Genomic DNA, 21157 nt, shown 5'->3' on the forward strand with positions numbered 1-21157 from the left:
AAGCTCTCTAAATAAGAGCAAGTCACAAATATTTTGAACATAGTTGAATCGACTTATTTGTTTTGATATTTTATCATGTTTCCTTATTTGACCTTTTCGGACTTTTGCCCGGTCACTGGAGGTTTTGATGGTCTCTCCTAAAGGTTTTCTTCATACCAAAGTCTATGGAAAAAATTCCGTGCCTCCCAAAAGTGGTCATAAATCGAGGTCGCTACACAGAGCTGGTCTTTCCTGGAAGTTTCACTGCAAACACATATGAAAATGCACAAACTATATTTAATGAGGCGCGATGGCTCAGGGGATAGAGCGTTCGCCTGCCAATGAGGCGAACCGTGTTCGAATCCCAGTCGTTACGAATTTCAAATCCGGCTTGCATCGACCACAGAGCTGATGTGAAATATCCTCAGTGGTAGACGGATCATGGGTTAGAGTCCCCTTGCTGTCAGGCTAACCGTGGGAGGTTCTCTCAATGTAACGCAAATGTGAGTTAGCTCCTTCAAAAAGTCTTCCATGAAGGCAAATTTCTCCCAATACTTAATCCAGGATCTTCCAGATCGAGTATTGGGAGATCTTCTGGATTGGGTTCAAAATTACTAGGCTACGGAGTTGAAAACTAGTAGTCGTAAGCCCATAAAATTGGATCGGCTGTTCAACGACGGTTATAAAATAAAACTATATTTAATTATATGATGCAACCTGAAATGTTGTCTATTCATTTAGCCCTCTAGGTACAAGTACATCACACTTGCCCTGACAGTAATGCGTGTTGTGTTTGTTCCACTACTTATGCTGTGCAATGCACATCCAAGGCATCATTTACCAATTGTATTTGACAGTGATGTAGACTTCATCATCATCATTCTATTCTTTGCTCTCACTGGCGGCTACTGTTGTACCATCATTTTAACACAAGGGCCAAAGTAATTATGCTTCTTTATTATTATTATAACACACACGCATATGTATACCCTAATAACAAAAAACTTTCACCCGTTATAGCACAGCCACAAAAAGTGCTTTATATATAAATAACAGCTACATATATTATTGAAATTCACATTATTTATCAGGTGGATATTTCTTTCTGTTACCTACAAATTTCACTTAATTTCTGAGAAAAAAATAAAATTTTTGTCACAACGCTTTTTTTTTTTCCATAAAGAACAGCCCTTTAAAAGAAGAGTTGGCACAAATGCGCAAATAAAAAAAAGTACTCTTAAAGGTTCTCATATTGAAAAAAAAATCCACAATAGTGTCAGAAATACAGTAGGAATAACAGCACCAACATAGAGGATAGGAAGAGTGTACCATAAATTGCATATAATAATTTAACAAGTTCACAAAAGAGCATTTCAAGTTGTGCTAAAAATAAATGCACACAGAACTGTAAAATGAGCAGAAGTACAATTTGCTCTTAATGAAGATACTTATTAGCTGTTTATTGTGAGCACTGTCTAGAATGAATGATTTCAATTAAATGGCGTTTAATACTTTACAAAGAGCAGTTATTAATAATCTGGCACAACCAGGGCTAGCAATCATTATTTACTTTACTTATTAAGGCTCTTCAAGCTGCATAAGGATTGATGCATAGGACATCCAGCCAGCTTTCCCATGTCTCCTGGTCTTTGGCTTCCTCTAAATCTTTTAAATTTGCTGTTTTAAAATTCACCCACCAAGTAGTTAACCAAATTCATAATTGGCACCAAATGATGATACAGAAATTTGATAAAATAATTATTTTTTTATTGAGTAAAATTGTCTTCAACTGTAAATAGAGCTGGATAAGAATATTTAATAAAAAAACTGTATTTTACAAATGACTTAACAAATGCATAAAGGCAATATATACACAAAGATTTTTAACAATAAAGTAATGCTACCTTTGCAAAATAAATAGCGATTTTCTAAACTGGTGATTTATTACAGCACATTAGAAAATTTGTGTCAATAGTTCTCCGACTTCAAAAATGTTCAAGTTACTCAGTAACTTTATCTTCAGAGGCAACAAAATACAAGATTTGGCTTTTAGCTCTGACAGTATTTAAAGAAAGCTGCAAACAAAATAAAATGTAAGAATAAAAAAAAATATTTAAAACAGTCTTAAAACAAATATTTTTACAATGTACAAAAAAGGTTCAATCATCAAAAATTATTTTTATAACGTAATATTATAATATACAATAATATTGGTGATAATCATTTGATATGCATGATAAATATCATTAAAATATTCAGAGAGGTTTGGAGCCTGATTATAGCTTTTAACTAGAAAACTACTAACTCAAATATGTTAAAATATTACATAAAAATGAGGAACGATTCAGGATAAGATAGTGAAAATTTGATAATACAGTGAAACCTTAGAACAACAGGTCCCAGAGGGGCTGAGCTTTCGTGTTTGGTGATATTCGGAATTATCAATCAAGTGAATATTTAAAAAATCTCCAACAGCAGATTTAACTCACTAAAATACTGATCAAATAATGATCACTTTTTCTTTTAAATGTCATGAATTTGCATTTCTCTATAGTAGATTCATATAGTCTCCTTTTTTACAATTTTCAATAGGCTCCAATTTAAGGAATTGCTAGTATTTCAAGCATTACTTTAAAAAAATTCTGTATTGTATCTCTCTACCAATTACTAGAACTTAAAGAAGGTAAAAATTAAATGGATTCATAAATAATGGTCAATGCATGTGTAAGTTATTTCTTTCATGCATGTGCCAGTATTTTCTCCGAATTGCACAAATTAAAGAATGATTGATGAAGAATCAGAAATTGCCACCCATTGTGAATGCTGAAACAAGATTTACGTAATTGACACAGACCGCCATTAAAGATACAGGGTATCTGTAGTAAGCAGAATTGAACAGTATCCATAGTTGACTTCAATAGCAATGCTTAAAAATTATTTATTTGCATAGGCTGGATTTATTGAGGGCAAATATTTTAGTGAATATCAACAGAAACTATTGCAAGTGAAGCAGGAAAAAATGAAAAAAGTTGACTAATATACAATCTGAAACAAAATTCATGATATCAATGGGTGACCCTTGTTTGGAAATCACTGTTCAGAGGTTTACCATAACTCTCTCAATGTAATGGGATAAAATCTGCCATTTATTTTTGACAATAACATTTACCACTAAAATAGTAATAGTTTTTATGTCTTAAACAAGGTGGTTTGTAATCAACAACTTTTTATTTTAAAAATTCTAAAGATAAAGCGTATCGCTTAATGGCAGATACGCATACAACGAGTAGAAATTGTTTGGCTTTTACAACTAAATTTTTTCTATTAGAATTTGCTGCCAGGAAAGAGTTTTATGTAAATCCTATGAAAGATAATTGGTTCCGAAAAAATTCGGCAGCTTTCCAGAGGAAGCAGTGAGAGAGGTGTTTTAAGTTTGACTGTAGTTACAGAATGTAAAGGGGGGGGGAACGATTAGGAGCATCATTTAAAGTTAGGTATTAATTGAAAAAAAGAGAAAAAATTTTACAATTTCTAACATATTTTTCGCTATTTAAAATCTCTAGACACAAATTAAAAAAATTTCTTATTTAAGAAAGTTTTTCCTCCTTTTCAAATCTAAGAACCCTATTTTACTATTAATAGAATTTTTTTTTTAAAATTTAAAGTATCAGATTAGTTAATTACCAATCACCCCATGTCACGATTTATAATAATTTCAAAACGTACAAGTAATTTCCTTTCTAACATTTTGTTTCGAAATAGATTACAACTTATCAATTTGTGAAACATAATTTAAGCATAAATTTCATTTGAATGTTATCAATTTTTTATAATAGACAAGTGAAAGAAGAAGACCAGGAAATAGCAGGATCCCAAATGGCCTTTTTCCTTGGACTCGGACTTATGCTTGGCTCTGTTTCATCTTACGGTCTAGTTCTCCTATTATAATTCATAAGAGGCTTTCAGACATTGATATCACTTGTGAATAGTGGTTTTTTACTTAAAAGATTGTTGATGATTGTAAAAGATATTTAGAGAGATTTATCTGCACACACAAACAGTTGGATGAAAAAAGAAAAATGAAATGAGAACTTAATAAGGCATGAATAATTATTATAAGACAAACTTAAATCACTTCAGTTAGTCGGAATTTCAAACATTACAGCTTTTAATCAGTAAATGACAGAAATAGGCAAATTTGGAACACTGATTTTAATATTTAAAGTATAAAATAAAATTGGCAATGACAAATTATTTTTTTTTTAAAAAAAGAGAAAAAATCTCAATTTGAATACAGAATTTGAAATAATTTCCTGCATAGCAGTTTAAATATAGCACAATAGAAAAATAAAACATAAAGGATCGTAAAATAAGTATATGCTTCAATTGTAATGCAAAGTCACCTATCCAAAATCATTAGAACTTCAGTAATTCTAAAAAAAAAAGATTTTTTTCAGATAGTAAATTTAGGGTAAACAATGAACAAAACGTGTCATTCATTAAATAAAATAAGAAACAATAATTAACATCAATTTTCATACAATAGCTTTGTGCTATTGATTAAATGAAATTCAATTATTCAATGAATATTTAATATAAAATTAATGTTAATGATAAAATATAAGTAAAATCGGAAGAAGTTGCAGAAGTTGAACTTTCAACTGCATAATCCAATTTAAGTCAAAACATAGACTATCTGCAGGTCTTTCTTTTAAGCATTATTAATGTTCATCTTCATCAATATTCAATAGTTTGTTTCGCCAAAGTTTTTTTTCTTCTTCTTCTTCTTTTTTTTTTTTACTGTGGCTCTTTCAACAACTATTTAATTCAATTTATAAAAGCAGTAAATGTGTTAAGCTATTCTACATCTAACAAGAGAAAATGAAAAAAGTAAAACTTCTTTCCTCATACATAAGATTTTTCAACAAATCAGGAATAAAAAAAAGGTTTATTTTGATTGTCCAAAAGTGTATATAAAATAGACGTTTTTGAAAATGGATGTTCGAATATTGGACTCTACTGTATTTTCAATAAAATAAAATTAGAACAATTTTAAAATTATTTTTTTGCTGTCAAAAAAACTAAGATAACCCAGTCTTTCGGATGGCATGAAGAGATATATCAAGCATTAACTGTATTTATATGTTATTTTAAGTCATTAATATGTATCCAACTTTATACTACTGCTACTACAATGTACATTTAACTTATCTAGAAAAAAAGTTGTATATTTCATGTTTTTAAACTAAAAACAATAAGTGTATTTTAAGATGTTGTAAATAAAATTGTAAAAATATGTTGTACATAGTTTTTATGATGATATTATAGCAATAATTCAAATTTTTACAACTAATAGTCCATTCTTCAAAACAATCCATTAAAAAGAAATATCGATTCAAGTTTAATTGACTTGTTAGTTGCTGACTTTATACCTTAGTACTTAGATACTATGCAAATAGATTTATTATCAGGTTATTTATGTTATTAGATTCATAATTAATGCTACAAATAAATGATGCTGATTTGTATCCATTATTAATAAACATTGCTAAAAATGCTAATTTCAAGACTCTTGAGGTAATTTGGGTAAGATTATTAAAAAATATGCTTTGACTCTCAGAAGTCTCAAGAGTTATGACAGACTTCAAACTTACAATAAATAATTACCAGGATGCGTAGCCAAATCTTTCAACAAAAAATAAGCACCTTTTAAGTACTTTTTAAGCACTCAAAAAATAATTTTAAGCATTATATACATTTACAAAATGCAAAATAATTTTAAAAGACTTTACATGATCATAATTAAATAACTAGTTTCTGACAAAGACTCTTTTCTTGATTATATTAGCCATGAGAAAATGATCAAGATTTTTTGGTTCAACATCAGAGGGTGGAACATGAAGCCTTTCAAAATGCAACAGAGTTGCACATGAGAGTGCAATAATCTCACCGAACCCAGCTCAGTAGACGCACATGCGGACTTGCAAGTATTTCATCAAATGATCAAATGAAAAAAGCACCTTTAAGGACTTTAAAATAACGAACAACGAAAATAAGCACCATTAAGCACTTCTTAAAAAAGCTACGCACCATGATTACGTTTACAAGGAAGCCAACTTTCTACATTTTTAAGAAAATTTCCTTTAATGGTAGTTAAGTTTATGTATTATTATTTGTTTGTAATTTTAAACTGAAGTTATTTTTCCCACTACTAGTTAATAATTCAAAGATTTATATAAAACACCACTTTGTTCTAGCTCTTTCATGGTGAAGCTTTTAAAATGTTGATAAAATTTCTAAAATTCTTAAAGCTTTAGTTTTTATTTGTTAAGAACTTTAAAAAATATTCTGCAAAAAATCATAGTAGTTGGCAGCCCAAAACTATTTTCCAATTCATTAAAGACAATCATAGGAATCCATTTTAACTAAACTATAACAGAGTAAAAAGATATTTTAAGAATTATTGCTCACAAATAAATCAAAATGGTCATTCTTCATATTATTAATTGAAACAAACAGCTGCCTAGTCTAAAGCTTAAGATTACAATCAAAAAATTTTAAAACCTAAAAAAAAAATTTTTTAATTTAAATATACTATCTTTATAATATTTAATAATTTAAAACTTGTTTAAATAGGTTTTTTATAGTCAGATCTTTTATAAAACATTATTTCCATAAAACTTTTATCACAACTAAGATCTTGAAATATCTAAATGACTATTTATATATCTGTTTAAATTATTTATATGAAGTGTTGAACAAAATCCTTTTATTTCTTATTTACAAAAATATTTATACATTAGATTTGCTACCAATAGAAAAGTATTTTCGGAATATCCCACTTTTGCAAATATTTAGCAATGAAAGAAAAAAAACTAATTATTAAAAGTAATGAAACTCACCAATTATTGTATTGTAGTTTTTTTCTTTACAAATAAAATACTGTAACAGTTCCCAAGAGTAAAAAAAATTTTTTTTATTTTTTGAAAAAGGAAAAGAGACATCTTTATTTTGATTAATTGCTTATAAGTGCCTGAAAAAGACATTACAGAAAACGAACACTTAAATATAGGACTATAAACTGTGCTTTCGTTTTGTTTTAAAATGACTTTTTTTTTGTTTCTTTATGAATTTGTGATTCTAAAATATTCATTTTTTGGAGAGATAGCCTAAACAATGTGGTGGATGTTTGTTAATACATAATTTTTGTCAACAATGAATACAGCTGTGGAAATTTAACAAACACTATTTAACTTTTTAATAAAACAGTGAAATATTAACATTTCCACTGTTAGTCACTTAAGTATCACTGAATAAAAACAAAACTATAAACTAACCACCCATCAATTTGCTTAGTAGTCAAGTTTGCTGCTGCAGGGACCACCACATCCAGCTGCAATAGTCTCACTAGAATTATCATCAAAATCTGGAGGTAGATGCAAACGCTATAAAACAAACATGCAATCAAAAATGTATACATGAAAAGAAAATTTTTCAACAGTTCCTTGAAATCTGAGATTTCAAAATATTTAATTAAAATTATTTTTAAATAGAAAAACTTAAATAAATAATTTAAAAAAACATTTACATTATTGAGTGTAAATAAAACCAGAAATTGTTAGTTTGATTAAGCGAAATAATACAAAGTGGAGTCAAAAAGTTCCTGGAATAGGTTAACTGCATATTATTTAAAAAAAATAGAACAATAGTTTTACTTTATTGACCTTCAAAGTAATTTATTCTGGCAGCGTTCACACTTTATCCAACGTCCGTATGACTGTTCAAAACAATCCTGGAATTTATTTTTTGAGGGGTTCTTCAGTTGCTTTGTCACATTTTTGATCACCTCATCTAAATCCACAAAACGGTGTCCTTAAAATTTCATTTTCAGCCGAGGAAACAGGTAAAAATTTGCTGGTGCAATGTCGGGAGAATAAGAGTGGTAACACCATGTCTGACTAGTTACTTTTCACAATCAGAGAGCAATGTGGTGGAGCATTGTTGTGTAAAAGAAATTAATCGTTTGTTGCCAATTTTTCAGGTAGTTTTCGTCTAGTTGCATTTTGTAGTGGTTTAAGAATCTTAAAGTAAAGTTTTTACTGACAGTTTGGGCATTCAGGAATAACTTCATAGTGAATGACACCCCTGCAATCAAAAAACACCTCGAGCATCATTTACCCTCAGTTTTTGTCCATCATTTTGTCAGTTTTTTTTAAATGTTGTGAAGTTTTGGCTTCATATGTGAAGGTTTTGTTTTCCATTCACTTGACTGGCATTTTTTAAGAGGTTCGTAAAGAAAACCTCGCGTCTCATCACCTGTTATAATTCTTGTTTAAGAAGCTGTCATCTTCATCTGCCATATCAGTCAAATCCTTGCACATGTTCACTCTCACTTCTTTTTGTTCCGGCGATAACATTTTTGGAACCATGGGCAAATAAACACAATCCATGTTCAAATCATCTTGAAGAATGTGATGTGACCCATGTGAAATTCCAAGTTCAGAGGCAATTGCATCAATGGTTATTTGTCTGTTTGCAGGCAAGATTTCTTGAACATGCTCAGCATTTTCATCTGTGGTGGAAGAGGAAGTGAGCCAAGTCCGAGGATCTTCTTTGATGTTTGTGTGACCTTCGCGAAAACGGTTATGTCACTCGTACACACAGACGTTTTCCTCATGGCATTGGTTTCAGTATGCTTTTTTAGCATCTCGAGCATCTCAGGTGTTTTTTTAAGCAAAAGTCAGAATTCGATATCAGCACGCTCTTTAAAGACACTTCAAAATCCGACATATGAAAATTTGCTTTGTCATAAATGATTTGCAACTAATGCTTACGTTACCAGAAATGAATTTCAGATAGTTGTGTGTTTTCATTATTAGTGCTACCAACCTCTAAAAAAATATTTTCCCTCCAATGAACACTTATGTGAATATAGGAGACTATTTCGAAAATTCATAAACTCTACCTCATAGTAGTACTTTATTTACTTCGTACTAGAGCTGTAGAATGGTCTGGGAAACAGCTTTGAGGATGATCCGAAAGCATAACACCACGATTTTGACCCTCTGAAGAAGACGAGGACAAACTGCACAAAGTTGAGTACTTTACGGCGGAACAATATAACAAGGCCTGATACCCTGCACAGTCGGTCCCATCACAGGTTGATCAGAGTGCAGTAGTCGACTGCACAGCGGTCATCTATCCACCCACTCACTGACTGTAGCTAGTGACTTTTACTTTGGTGATCTACAGCAAACCATGTCTTATGATCAATCTAATGTGGAACTGTTCATTATCCAAAATTTTGTTTAAATAAATGAAGTTACTCACCTCTATAATAAATTCTTTTCTTTTTGTCTTATATGCTAAGTCAGTTGTTTTCACTGGATACTGACAAGAGTTTAGAACTGGCAGTTTTGTCATGTGAATCAGTCCTTAGAAAAAAATTTAAATACATACTTAATTATACTCTAATTTCTACAAAATACAAACAAATAACTATAATATAACTAAAACAAACTTAAACAAAACAAATATGGTATAAAAAAAGAGCAAAGAGCACAAGGCAAATAGCTTTTATCAACTTTAGCTTTTATCTGATTTTATCAACTAAAACTATGTTTAATGTTTGTCCACAAGGATTAATTTAAACAAAATATTTGATAGTAAAAAGAAAGAAAAAAGTTTATAACATGCTTGCGTATTTATATTAGACCAAATTTTGATAGGTTTTTGAAGGGGGAGTACTGTCGTTGTCGCAAGCATTTAGTTTCATAAGAGCCATTTCCCCACTTTTTATTTTCATAACTTTGGCTTTTAAAATAGGAAATCAATCTTTTTAAGTTGAAAGTAGATCTAATAGCAAATTAAACGTAATTTCTTGATTTTCAAAAGTAATAGGTACAGAAATGTTTTGGATTAAACTCCTAACTTGCACAAATAATTCTAACATGGCTATTTGCAATTCTCTACTAAAACAATTGATTTAGAAAAAAAAGAAATCGATTTTCTCAAATGAAACAAATAATAAAGATATTTGGAAGTAAAGTAGTAAAACAATTTATGACTTCCCATTTAGTTTACACTAGCTTCCTGAAAATTACATTGTTGTGCAACTTGTATGGTTTTAGAATATAGTCTAAACTTTTTCCACTGGAATATTTATTAATAACTTATATATCTCTTCCTTTTTTCTTGATAGCTTTTTATTACATTAGTATTAAAAAAAAGCTAATTTTCACTTCATTTTATAGGCTATATAAATTTGTTAAAAGTTTTTGTAAAGACATTAAAATGACCTATAAATATATAAAAATATGAATCCTTTTTCCAATAGTGGAAATTATATTTCCTGACCAAATAACTCAAAAATTCAAAAATGATTATTCTTGGACAGCTAGTGAGAGCTAAATAAATTATCTCATTTTTTTAATGTACTTAGTTCTAAGACAGCAAAATAAAAGTTTTATATAAAGCTTTATTCTCTTAAAATCGGTAGAAAAAAGTCTTTGTTTAGGACAGTCTAATTACAAGTAGGAAAATCGCAAAAATTTGACTAGCACATTAACAAAGTGATTGCTAAGTTATAGGAAAAAATTTTTTTAAATTTGCTGATGATTTAAAATTGAACTTTTTTCAAATAGATAAAATTATTAAATTGTAATGGAAGCAAAAAGTAGGCAGCTCAATTTTCATGTTGTTGTTGTTAATTTACGTCGCACTAGAGCTGCACAATGGGCTATTGGCGACGGTCTGGGAAACATCCCGGAGGATAATCCGAAGACATGCCATCACAATTTTGATCCTCTGCGGAGGGGATGGCACCCCCGCTTCAGTAGCCCAACGACCTGCGCGCAAAGTCGAGCACTTTATGGTAGCACAGTTTAACGAGGACCAATACCACACACCCTCGGTCCCTACGCAGACTGATCCAAGTGGTCACCCACCCGCACACTGACCGCAGCCAGTGATGCTTGACTTCGGTGATCTGCTGGGAACCGTGTCTTAACGATCAGTCCACTGCGGGACCCTAATTTTCATGTAATATTAATAGTAACACATAGGGTACATTTTTTAAATTCCAAATTATTAAATTAAATCATAACAAAAATTATTAATTAATAAATTATTTTCGGGTAAATTTATGTGTAAACATAATACAGAAAATAATTAATATTTACCAGCATATTCTTGGAAAGCAGGATGATCTGCTAACTCTGTACCTTCAAATGATTCAATACTTATTACCATATCACAGGTTTGTCGTATTCTGCTAAGGAGAGATTTATTCTAAAAAATAATTAAATGAAAAATAGTTAAAGTGTATGTTTGGTTTCCATTTTTTACAATCACACTAGTATAAAATTGAAAAACATTAACATATCACTGAATGATTGTATTGTTAATGAAAAATTTTAAGAGATACCAGAATTTATAAGCATATTTCTTTTATGGGGAAGCTACAAATTTATTAATTGAAAAACAAGTATCAATCAGTAATTTTTTTTTTTTGGAAACGAATGGTGGATCAAGGAACATCACAAGCGGTTTCACTAATTTGGTTTTATTTAAAAATTTTAAAAAATAGATTTTTTTTCTCTTTTTTACAATAGATGAATAGTCATTTAGAAATAGAGAATATAAATTGCATTCTATCAGAGATACACAACCATTTTTGGGCAGTGTAAATTAAAAAATAAAGTGTCAGGGGCTGACATTATCATTCTGCTGCAATTATCAAAATACAGAGAATATTTAATATCTATTTTACAAATGTATAATAATTTATCTTTTGCTATAGCACAGATAATATAAATAATTAATTTAACTAAATTAAAACAAATACACTTATTAGATTACAAATCAAATTATGGTAAACATATAGGAATACAAAAAAAGGGGTAACTTGAATGTACATTTATCCGAACAGTCCTCACTTTTATGCAGATAACAAAACTAGTTACGAAAAAGTAACAGATAAATGTGATAAGTGCTGTTTGAATTTTGGAATTATAATTTTTTTATTTATCGCCTCATTTTTTTAAAAAAAATTCATTTGCACAAATTAAGTAATTATATTTTGCTTCTAACATTGAAACCATTGCATAAGCAGAATTTTTATAACAAAATTGTCATATTCTGTTAATTTGAGAAAAACTGTAAACTAGATCAGTAGCTTACTGCTATCAGGGGTCTGACCAGAGATTTTGTGAAAGGTCCTTTTGTAAATTTGCGAAAAAACTACTCATAATTTGTGAATATAAAATAAGCGTTAAGTCTCATTCTTTCAACCAGCGTCCTGCTTTTGCGAATTTGTGCAAATAGGGTCCTGTTATTGTAAAAATTGCTAAAAACCTTTTCAAGAAGTTTTTAAATTGTAAATAGACACAAGATTATGCTCAACAATTGCTGCTACTAAATTAGAGATGCAACATACAAATATTTGGTATTTAGCCTAAACTGCTCAAAGCAGAATATTAATTACGGACGAATAATAGAAACAAAATCACTCACATTTTTAATATTTTCAATTGACAAACTTTAAATAACACCACTTAGTTATGTATCTCTTTTGATGTGTTATGCATTAAGTAAACTTAAACAATTCAAAAATTTATAATATTTTATTAAAAAAATTCCCTGAAATTAATTTTTATTTACATAATATTATATTAATTTTATTAATAAATATAAATTGATCAATTATATTTATTTACAAAAAATATCAAGAATGTGCACACGATGTTTGTAACAGTAGAAATATTTTCTTACAATACTACATTTGGAATTTAAACTTAGGGAAGCTTAGTTCGTTTCGAACCTTCTTTCTTTGTTTTTACAGGAAGGGCTTATTCGATTAACAAAACAAAAAATTAAGATAAACAAATTTGTGAAGGGTCCGATTAAAAGATAAATTATTTAGTGAAGGGCCCGTTTTTATGAAAAGATATTTTGCGTTTTTATGTGAAAGATATTTCTTCTAAACAGACCCCTGAAACACAAAAATAAATTTTAGCTGAACTCTTGGAAAATAAATTGCAAATCATTTTCTATATAATGTTTACATTAATCCATAGTTATAACTTATTACAAAATAAAATAATTTATAACATTTCAGGTTAACATTCAATTATAGAAATAAGAGTTAAATTCTCACAATAGAAACTAAAAGCCACTTTAAATTAAATATTTTACTAAATTATAACTTACTTGTGTGAGATAAAAAGGAATGGTTATTAATGCTACTGCATAGGAAGTTCTTATAAGTGCTTTGAGTAGATATAAAAAACGCAATATTTGAGTTTCTTGGCATTTTTCATCATCTTTATACCACAGAGGAGAACCAAGAGAACAAATTCCAATTTTCATCACAGTTTGGCATGTCTTTGATGGAACTTTAAGGCCACTGGTCACAATATAACTCTTAATAGTCTCTAGCAATTGCGAATATGGATTTGAAAGAAAATATGGTATTTTTTCTGATTCACAATTTTCTGTTGGATCCCAAACTGATAAGGAACATTGATGCAGCAGGTCTTCCGACATTCTTTTAGATAAATCAAAGCCTTGGTTGTGATAGCTAACCTTTAAATAAGCCTAAAAAAACATTGTTCAAAATTACAGTTTACATATGTTTATGATTTTAAAAAAATATTACTTTTTCAAGAGAACACTGTACATCTCCCTTCCCCTCCTCATGACGGCAGCTAATACTTTTTTATGGGAGATTTCTCGGCCTATAATTAGTTTGCAGATATTTTGAAAAAATTATTTCAGTATCTGAAACTTTATAATTTATTCTACTGCCCTGCGAGCTCACTTTTTTTCTTTACTATAGGTTTCAAATTATTAATGGAGTCAAATATATCAATGAAATATCAAAAATCTAGTTACATCTAGAAATCTATTTTTCATCAAAATTGATTTGGCAATTCCTCATTTTCGAGTAAACATAACTGAGCTAAATGTTTAAAATTTCCAAAAGAAAAATTTATAATTATTTTCGTCAATTGCAAATGTGTTATTGGACAAGAAAATTGAAAAGATGCAAAAACTTTTGCAAAGAATATATATATACCTTGTTTCTGCCTGTGCCTCTTTCCTTTCGAATAGAAGAGCAAGTTCTAATTCTGGAGATCATTCTTTTCAAGAGGTAGATGCAATTAGTTTCATTTGCAAAGCTTGGGGTTAATATCATTAAGGTTTTCTCTTGTGGTTGAGGAGAAGATGGAAGTATTAATTTTGTTTTTACAAATTGCTAATGAGATGGGTTTTAAAAGCAAGGTTGGGTACTACTGCTGGGAGACTTTTTCATTCCTTTATTTATTTACTTATTTTTTTTAATTTTCCTATCGTTTTTCAAATTTCACATGGATACATTTTTTTAAAATTACATGAAATTGAACCCCCATTTACCAGTTTAGCGTATTAATTATATTAAATCAGTTTATTCATTGAATCTATTTAATGAAAAGCTTTAAAATGAATATGTCATTTATTATATACTCCTGTAATCACATAATGATACCATACTATGCAACATTTTATTACATTTCCCACTTGTGCACAGTCTTGCCTATTTAAAGTTAAAAAATATACATGGAAGCTACACCTTTCAATAAAAATATTTTTTATTCATTCAAATTATGAACATGCCTTGCCTTAATTTTTTTCTTTTTCATTACAATATCAAAACATTTAAAGCTTATTTTTAAAAAAAAAAATGTATATGAAAATAATCAAATAGTTTTCTGTATCCTCTTCCCTAGTAACACATTTTTGGCTAGACAGAAAACAAAGATTAATGAAAAACAATCATAAGGGTTAGTAAGCGAAGCAAGGATGGGGTAGAGCATCGTAAATTTATACAACAAAAAAACTTTCATTTGTATGCTACAATTAATTAAATATTGTATCCTTATAAACATCCCAATTGTATCCTTTCCTAAACATATTGAAAATAGCAAATGAATTTAATATTTTATCAAGTAATTGTAATAAAATTTATAGCTAATATTTAAAAAGAGTAATTAGAATTGTTTTATGATCATTCATTCCTGATCTGTTTTGCAACCATTCTACACACAATTTTGAAAATAATGGAGTAAATAATTAATAACTTTAGTAAATATTGAATTATGTTTTATACATTCTGCATTACAAAACTAATGAAAATGGATAAATACTGCTTGAATTTTTAATTACTGATATTTTATTCAGAATTTTTGGAAATTCATTATTAATGGTTTTATACAGAAATTTGCTTTGGTTTCAATTTCTAATAATAAAATAATTTTAATTATTACTTATCGTTTTTCAATTTTTTTTAAGTTTTTGATTTGAACTAAAATCTTTTATTTTCATTCTTACCAGAAAAAACTCAAAAACTTATGCTACAAAAGACACTTTTAACTTTCATTACTTTGTATCTAAAAATATTGAAAGAATCTTATTTTCTCCCCCAGCAAATTAACAGTAAAAAATATGTTATTTATTTTTTGTTAAATTATTATATTATATCTAAAATATTTTTCAAAATGTAATTCTAAATCTATATAAATTACTATTGAGTTAAAATTATAATTTATATATTTCTGGGGATAAATGTATTTAATACTTGAATGCTTAAATTGCTAAATCGATTAGCCTTATAAATTGATAATAATATGAATAAATAATTTTGAAATAAATAATTTAATATTCAATGTTTTTTTAGTTTTAAAAATCATTTTCTTTAAAGGTGCCACCAATTATTATTTTTAAAAAAATTTGTTCGTATATTTACTGTTAGAAGCCAAAAATTACTTAGAAATTAAAACATAAAATAAATCAGATTTAATAATGAAACATTCATATATTCTAATCCATATTCATTTGATGTGTATCATTTAATTTTAAAATTTGTTTTTGCCTCATTCTGTACTTAAAAAATGCAAATTTTAAGAAGGTGCCAAAATCAAAAAACAGTCAAGCCAGAAAATGACCTTTTTTTAAAAAAGTGAGGTAAATGTGGGTGAGGTTTAGAACTAGAGGTTTTTCAAAAAGTGAGATAAAAATACATATACTAGCAACAATTGAAAGTCGCATTCAAGGAGATGGTAGTTTCATTCAAAGCAAAATCCGAAATCATAGAAAGAAAGAAAATGGGTAGTTTATGCAAAAAACAATTTCTTTTGCAAAGGTCATTGTTCAGAAAACTGGTGCTAATCTTTCCACCTTAAAATTCATGTTCCCTCCCAGAGTTCGGAATTTTTGACTCACAGATCATTCGGCCACTGAAAATACTTTGAAAAGATATTAGTGACCTCTTCACACCATTTTTTGCAAAGCTAAAACCCATGAACGCTTCAGTTTTACTTCAAGGAGAGGCCTCTTAAAATAAGGAAGAATACACACATTGAGGAATATTTATTTTATGAAAATTTACGAATTTCATTTGATCTCAAATTGGGCCTGAACTTTTACAATTACCTGCTGTTATGTAAAATTTTGATTTTCTAACAGATCAAATAAAACAAGATGGTAATTTAAGATAATTTTTAATTAAAATAAGTTTAAAATTTACATCTTGGACAGGAGGTTGGTTTTGATATTGAATTGCAATTTTCATCACTTCATCAGGAGCAAATTTTTTATCATTGCTTTGATGTTTCACTTCAATAGTTTTAGCAGCTGGTAATTCCTAAAAAGAGAAACATTTACAATCAAATGATTATAAGTCAAGAAAAATTACAACAAATATCTGATTTTTTTTTTTGTTGGAAAAAAAAACAATTGTATTAAATAAACACAGTTTTATTCAATTATGGAAAAAACTTAAGGTTTATATATATATATATATATATATATATATATATATATATATATATATATATATATATATATATATATATATATATATATAGCACACCAGCAGGTTTAAGTAGACAAAATTTCCCCCAAACTTTTCACAGTATTCTACCTAAGCATTTTTAGAAGGGTGCCCCGCCCGGTGTGACCATTGATCCCTATAAATGCACCCCCAATGCCCTTTTCATCGAAATAAGTTGCCATCCCTTAAAAACACTGAATTTTTATTTTATTTTTTCAGGAAAAGGTTGCTTAACCACCTGTTTTCATGTAAAGTTCACTTCTGTTTATTTAGTAACTGACAATTATTTAACTTTAATTTCTAATGTCATTTGTTCATTTTAGTATGATTTTTCTTATGCTGTCTAGTTGAAATTCACATGATATTCTGCCCCAGAGTTATCTGTATCTTCCAGTTTTGGGCAGATATATTAGTGAATTTTTTAGTGATTTTAAATTTTACCATTTATTTGTTTTAAATAAATACCTATAAACTTTTACCTATAAATTAGCTAACTACAGATAATTTTTATACGGGATATAGCCATAAGCAATATTGCATAGATATTTGATTTATTTTTAAATTTAAAAATTTTAATTATTAGTTAAAAAAAATTAGTATTACTTCATTTTGGGTGACCATTAAAAACCTATAGCCGAAGTATGTATATAAGCATATTATGTCATTATTAACACAAAACTAGAAATATTTATATTTATTACCACAATTAGATTAGTATAGATGTAAATAGCACTATAGCAATTTCCTTACCCTGCCAAGGAAAGGAATAATTCCAAAAATATATAATAAAAGTATTAGATTAATTTAAAGAAATATAAGTTTAAGTTATAAATGATCATTATTAAATTATTTCATAACAAATAATTAAAAACAAACAAACTTGGTTATGCTGTAGTTCAATACATGCCAGTAATTTAATTTAATTGTATCAAATCAAAAGAAATAAACAGACATTTTTTTTTTTTGCAGTATTGTTTTAAATGAAAAGACTAACACAAAACACTGAAATGGGTAAAAGTTGAATAGAAACAATAGTCAGATAATTTTATTAAAAAAAATAATAATAACTGTATATAAAAAAGAGAGAAAGAAAGAAAAATAATCAGAAAAATAAAAAAAAATTGTTTATGACACATTATGAAAATGAATTTAATAGTTGTTTATTAAACTAAAAGGATCAAACAAATAGATAGATAGTAAACAAGCAATATGAAAAACTAGCAGGATACATTTTATAGAGTGATAAACTTCTTGGCTAATAGTACAATTTCTTTATTTCATTTAAATAAACACTACAAAAACTTTTTTACTTATGAATAACATAAAATATATAATTACTTTTAGTAACTTTTCTGATGTTGTTCTGCCACCACTAGATAAAAATACTTTGTGATTTTGGATGACTGCTTCTGATAAGAAGTACTTCATGATAGTTTTTGAAGCAATATCATGTTTATCCTCCTCTACAAAAATTAATTAGCCACATACTTAATAAAAATAAGATAAGATAAATATACACAAGGACATGAGAAAAACTTTTATAATTTGTCATACTATTTTTTATAGATATGGCTATTATCTTTATAACATAACTTTAAAAGCTAGCATGAATAATATCTAGCGTGATGATATGAAAACAACAATGTACCTTTATCATAGTAGCTAATGTCATAAATACTAATTTAATTAATTACAATATCATAATTTATTAATATCAATAATTTTTAGTCAAAGCTAGGTCCTAATAAAAGAAAATAACATATAACTGACCTATTAAACATATTGTACCAACTGGTAATCCTCCACCTATAAAGTTAAACAAAAATTATGTAACAATTATTGTCTAATAGTATATTTTCGTAAATATTTTAACAATACAAGAAAAAATTTATCAAAAGTTATATAAATTTTACAAAAATAGAGGCATGCACTAATATTGGGGATTCTATATCAGTACTTATTCCAAAATAGTAACAGAGTTTCGGCCAAAATTGCAGTGGCAGGTGAGAAATGGAAAGAAAAATATTCTCAGAAAATAAGCAGCAGCTGATTTCAATTTTGCCTAATAGAGTAATCTTGATTTGATATGGAAATTTACAAAGAGAAAAGAGTCATTAGTTTTTTTTTATCATATCTAATATCATGTTATTCATGCACATATAATCATTCAAATTAAAGATAAATACAAGTTAATCTTTTTTAACATGCCTTTAATAAATTTTGCAGATACTGTGATAATAGGTTTTTGCAGCTACCAAAACAGAGTAGTACCAAAATAGTTACCTGATTTTTAAGTAGTCACATATTATAATTAAAGTTTCACAAGAATTTGCTGCTTGATAAGATTTTTATTTTTGATCAGTAATATGTTTTTAAACTATTTCCTTACAGTAACAATTTTACATCAATTATTGATCTACAACACCCAATAATTTTATTTCAAATTTTTAATATAAACTGAGGATTAATACCCATAATGGTGTACAGTGAGAAAGTTAACCACTTCCTAGTAAAGATCATAATGAAGACCTCCTTTCCCCTTCTTTTCTGTACATTTTGATAATTAATTTAATTAAACATAGTAGGGTCAGGTGGGGTAAAATGGGTCACTTTTTAGCTATTTTTGCATTCTAAGTCTTGTAGCAATAAAATCATAAAACTTCCCTGTTTTTTTTTTTTAATAGCAACTTGACATTACATTCCACAGTGTTTTCACTACAGCGCGAGAATCTCGCATATTTTTTTCTTTTCTCGCATTAAAAAATGATTACCGCGAGAAATTCGCGCATTCTATAAATCAATTTCAAAATGCGCGAATTTCTCGCATTTTGGAAAAAAATCATAAAACTTCCCTGTTTTTTTTTTTTTTAATAGCAATTAGAATTTTTTAATAGATTCGAATTACGCCAATTAGAATAAAATCCATTTCACTTTTCTTCCTGGATCTTTCATTATTTTCAACATTTGTCCCGTTATCTGTAGCTTCCCTATTTACCAGTATTGTTCAGAACTTTTTCGAACAACAGAACACAACCCCTCCGAACCACGGAACCCCTTTCAGAACACATTTCTCTGCAACCACGTGTTTACCGCAGGTAAGGTTTTTTTCATGTAAGACGTTCAAATTTTTTATGCACTAATGTAAGATGGACAAATACCTAGTAAGGCAAAATCTTCTATGATGATGCAGCAAGAATATTCAATGCTTTAAAAAATAGAAGACGTTAAAAATGTATTATAATAAAAGAAAAAATTTTTTTCAAGTCTTTTTGTATTTTTTCAGTTTTTAGAAATCTTACTTAACTTTCTGAAATCTCACCCTGTTTTTGAGAAAGGGTGAGAAATTCTCACCCATTTTTTTTCTATGATGAAAACACTGATTCCATCAGGTCATTTTTATGTAATTTTAACATTTATTTTTTAATTATAAGTTAATTAAACTTGGCTTGAAAAGGGTTGACACATTTTACTCCATTTTGGGGTAAAATGGGTCACCCATGGGGTAAAATGGGTCATAATGCAAAATGATTTTTAAAGAATATATTTATTAGTAAATACATTAAAGCAAAAATGTAATCTATCACATATGATGTTAAACAATATAATATTCATATTTTAAAGTAGTATTGTTCACGGTTATTACGAAGTGGTTCTTCTAAAACTTTTACAACATTGTTTTTTTCTACTATGACAATGTCCTCTTTTTCAGGAAAAACATAATAATTCCCTATTCTGGATTTGGTTACATAGCTATTTAGTAACTTCAGAAGATTTAGAGAGTATAAATAATGTTATTTGCTCATGTTAAAAATTTTTAACACCTAATTAATATAATATGATATTGCGGAGATTTCAAAATTTTAATTAAGATTAAATTTTTTGTTAATTATTACTGTATCAATGTATAATTGCATTAATTTCTTAATCAGAAAATAATCACTTTTTATGCGTTATACGTCTAATTGGCTGATTTGCATTATTTTAAATCAAACCCACTTTTCGTAAAAAAGGAACCAGAATTTCCCAAGTCTAGCGAAATCAGTGATTTTTAAGGAAATAAGATTTTAATTCATTTATGAAAATTACACCCATTAAATTGAAAACTATCTTGGTACAAAAGTAAAATTGCTACATAAATTACCTATAAAGAAATCTAATGTAGAAAGACCTGTAGATGTAAGAAGTTGTGCATTGTGAGTTGAAACTCTAGTGCCTGGAATGCTCCTAATATCAGCACCTTTCTTTCGAAAACTTGTAAAAGCTCGAGGAGCAGAAATACTCATGACTCAGTTGGTTTAATTAAAAAAT

At 28.2% G+C, this 21157-nt stretch overlaps 2 protein-coding genes across 7 annotated transcripts in view; one reads left to right on the plus strand and one right to left on the minus strand.

Moving 5' to 3' along the window:
• LOC107445032 (equilibrative nucleoside transporter 1) overlaps positions 1 to 5282 on the plus strand; it is an 85258-nt gene extending 79976 nt beyond the window's left edge. For all 4 annotated transcript variants that reach the window (XM_087163655.1, XM_087163654.1, XM_087163653.1 and 1 more), the window contains 2 exons: positions 721 to 920; positions 3816 to 5282. In XM_087163655.1, coding sequence (XP_087019781.1) covers positions 721 to 920; positions 3816 to 3927 — 312 coding nt within the window. In that variant the 3' untranslated portion in view covers positions 3928 to 5282. The remainder of the gene's footprint in view (positions 1 to 720; positions 921 to 3815) is intronic.
• Positions 1725 to 21132, minus strand: Elp4 (Elongator complex protein 4). 3 transcript variants are annotated; one of them, XM_087163660.1, is made up of 10 exons: positions 20991 to 21132; positions 18620 to 18655; positions 18188 to 18312; positions 16544 to 16660; positions 13189 to 13575; positions 11160 to 11268; positions 9310 to 9413; positions 7317 to 7424; positions 4383 to 4412; positions 1725 to 2054 (listed from the first exon to the last, which is right to left on the minus strand). In XM_087163660.1, the coding sequence occupies exons 1-8, from the start codon at positions 21130 to 21132 to the stop codon at positions 7332 to 7334; spliced, it is 1113 nt and encodes a 370-aa protein (XP_087019786.1). In that variant the 3' UTR covers positions 1725 to 2054; positions 4383 to 4412; positions 7317 to 7331. The 3 variants fall into 3 exon arrangements, with proteins under 3 accessions (XP_087019786.1, XP_087019784.1, XP_087019785.1); XM_087163658.1 differs by lacking the exon at positions 4383 to 4412; XM_087163659.1 differs by lacking the exon at positions 1725 to 2054 and having other exon boundaries at positions 4177 to 4412.
• Between the last annotated feature and the right edge of the window lie 25 nt (positions 21133 to 21157).

Source organism: Parasteatoda tepidariorum, chromosome 5, assembly GCF_982258835.1.
Source record: "Parasteatoda tepidariorum strain Cologne lab strain chromosome 5, Ptep-v5.0, whole genome shotgun sequence".
NCBI lineage: Eukaryota > Metazoa > Arthropoda > Arachnida > Araneae > Theridiidae > Parasteatoda > Parasteatoda tepidariorum.

Coding starts and splice junctions, on each gene's coding strand:
- Elp4 (XM_087163658.1), bottom strand. CDS start 21,132: ATGAGTATTTCTGCTCCTCGAGCTTTTACAAGTTTTCGAAAGAAAGGT. Junction 16,661..18,187: donor CATCAGAAAAGTTACTAAAA/GTAATTATATAT, acceptor TTCTCTTTTTAG/GAATTACCAGCTGCTAAAAC. Junction 9,414..11,159: donor TGCTTTCCAAGAATATGCTG/GTAAATATTAAT, acceptor TTTTTTTCTAAG/GACTGATTCACATGACAAAA.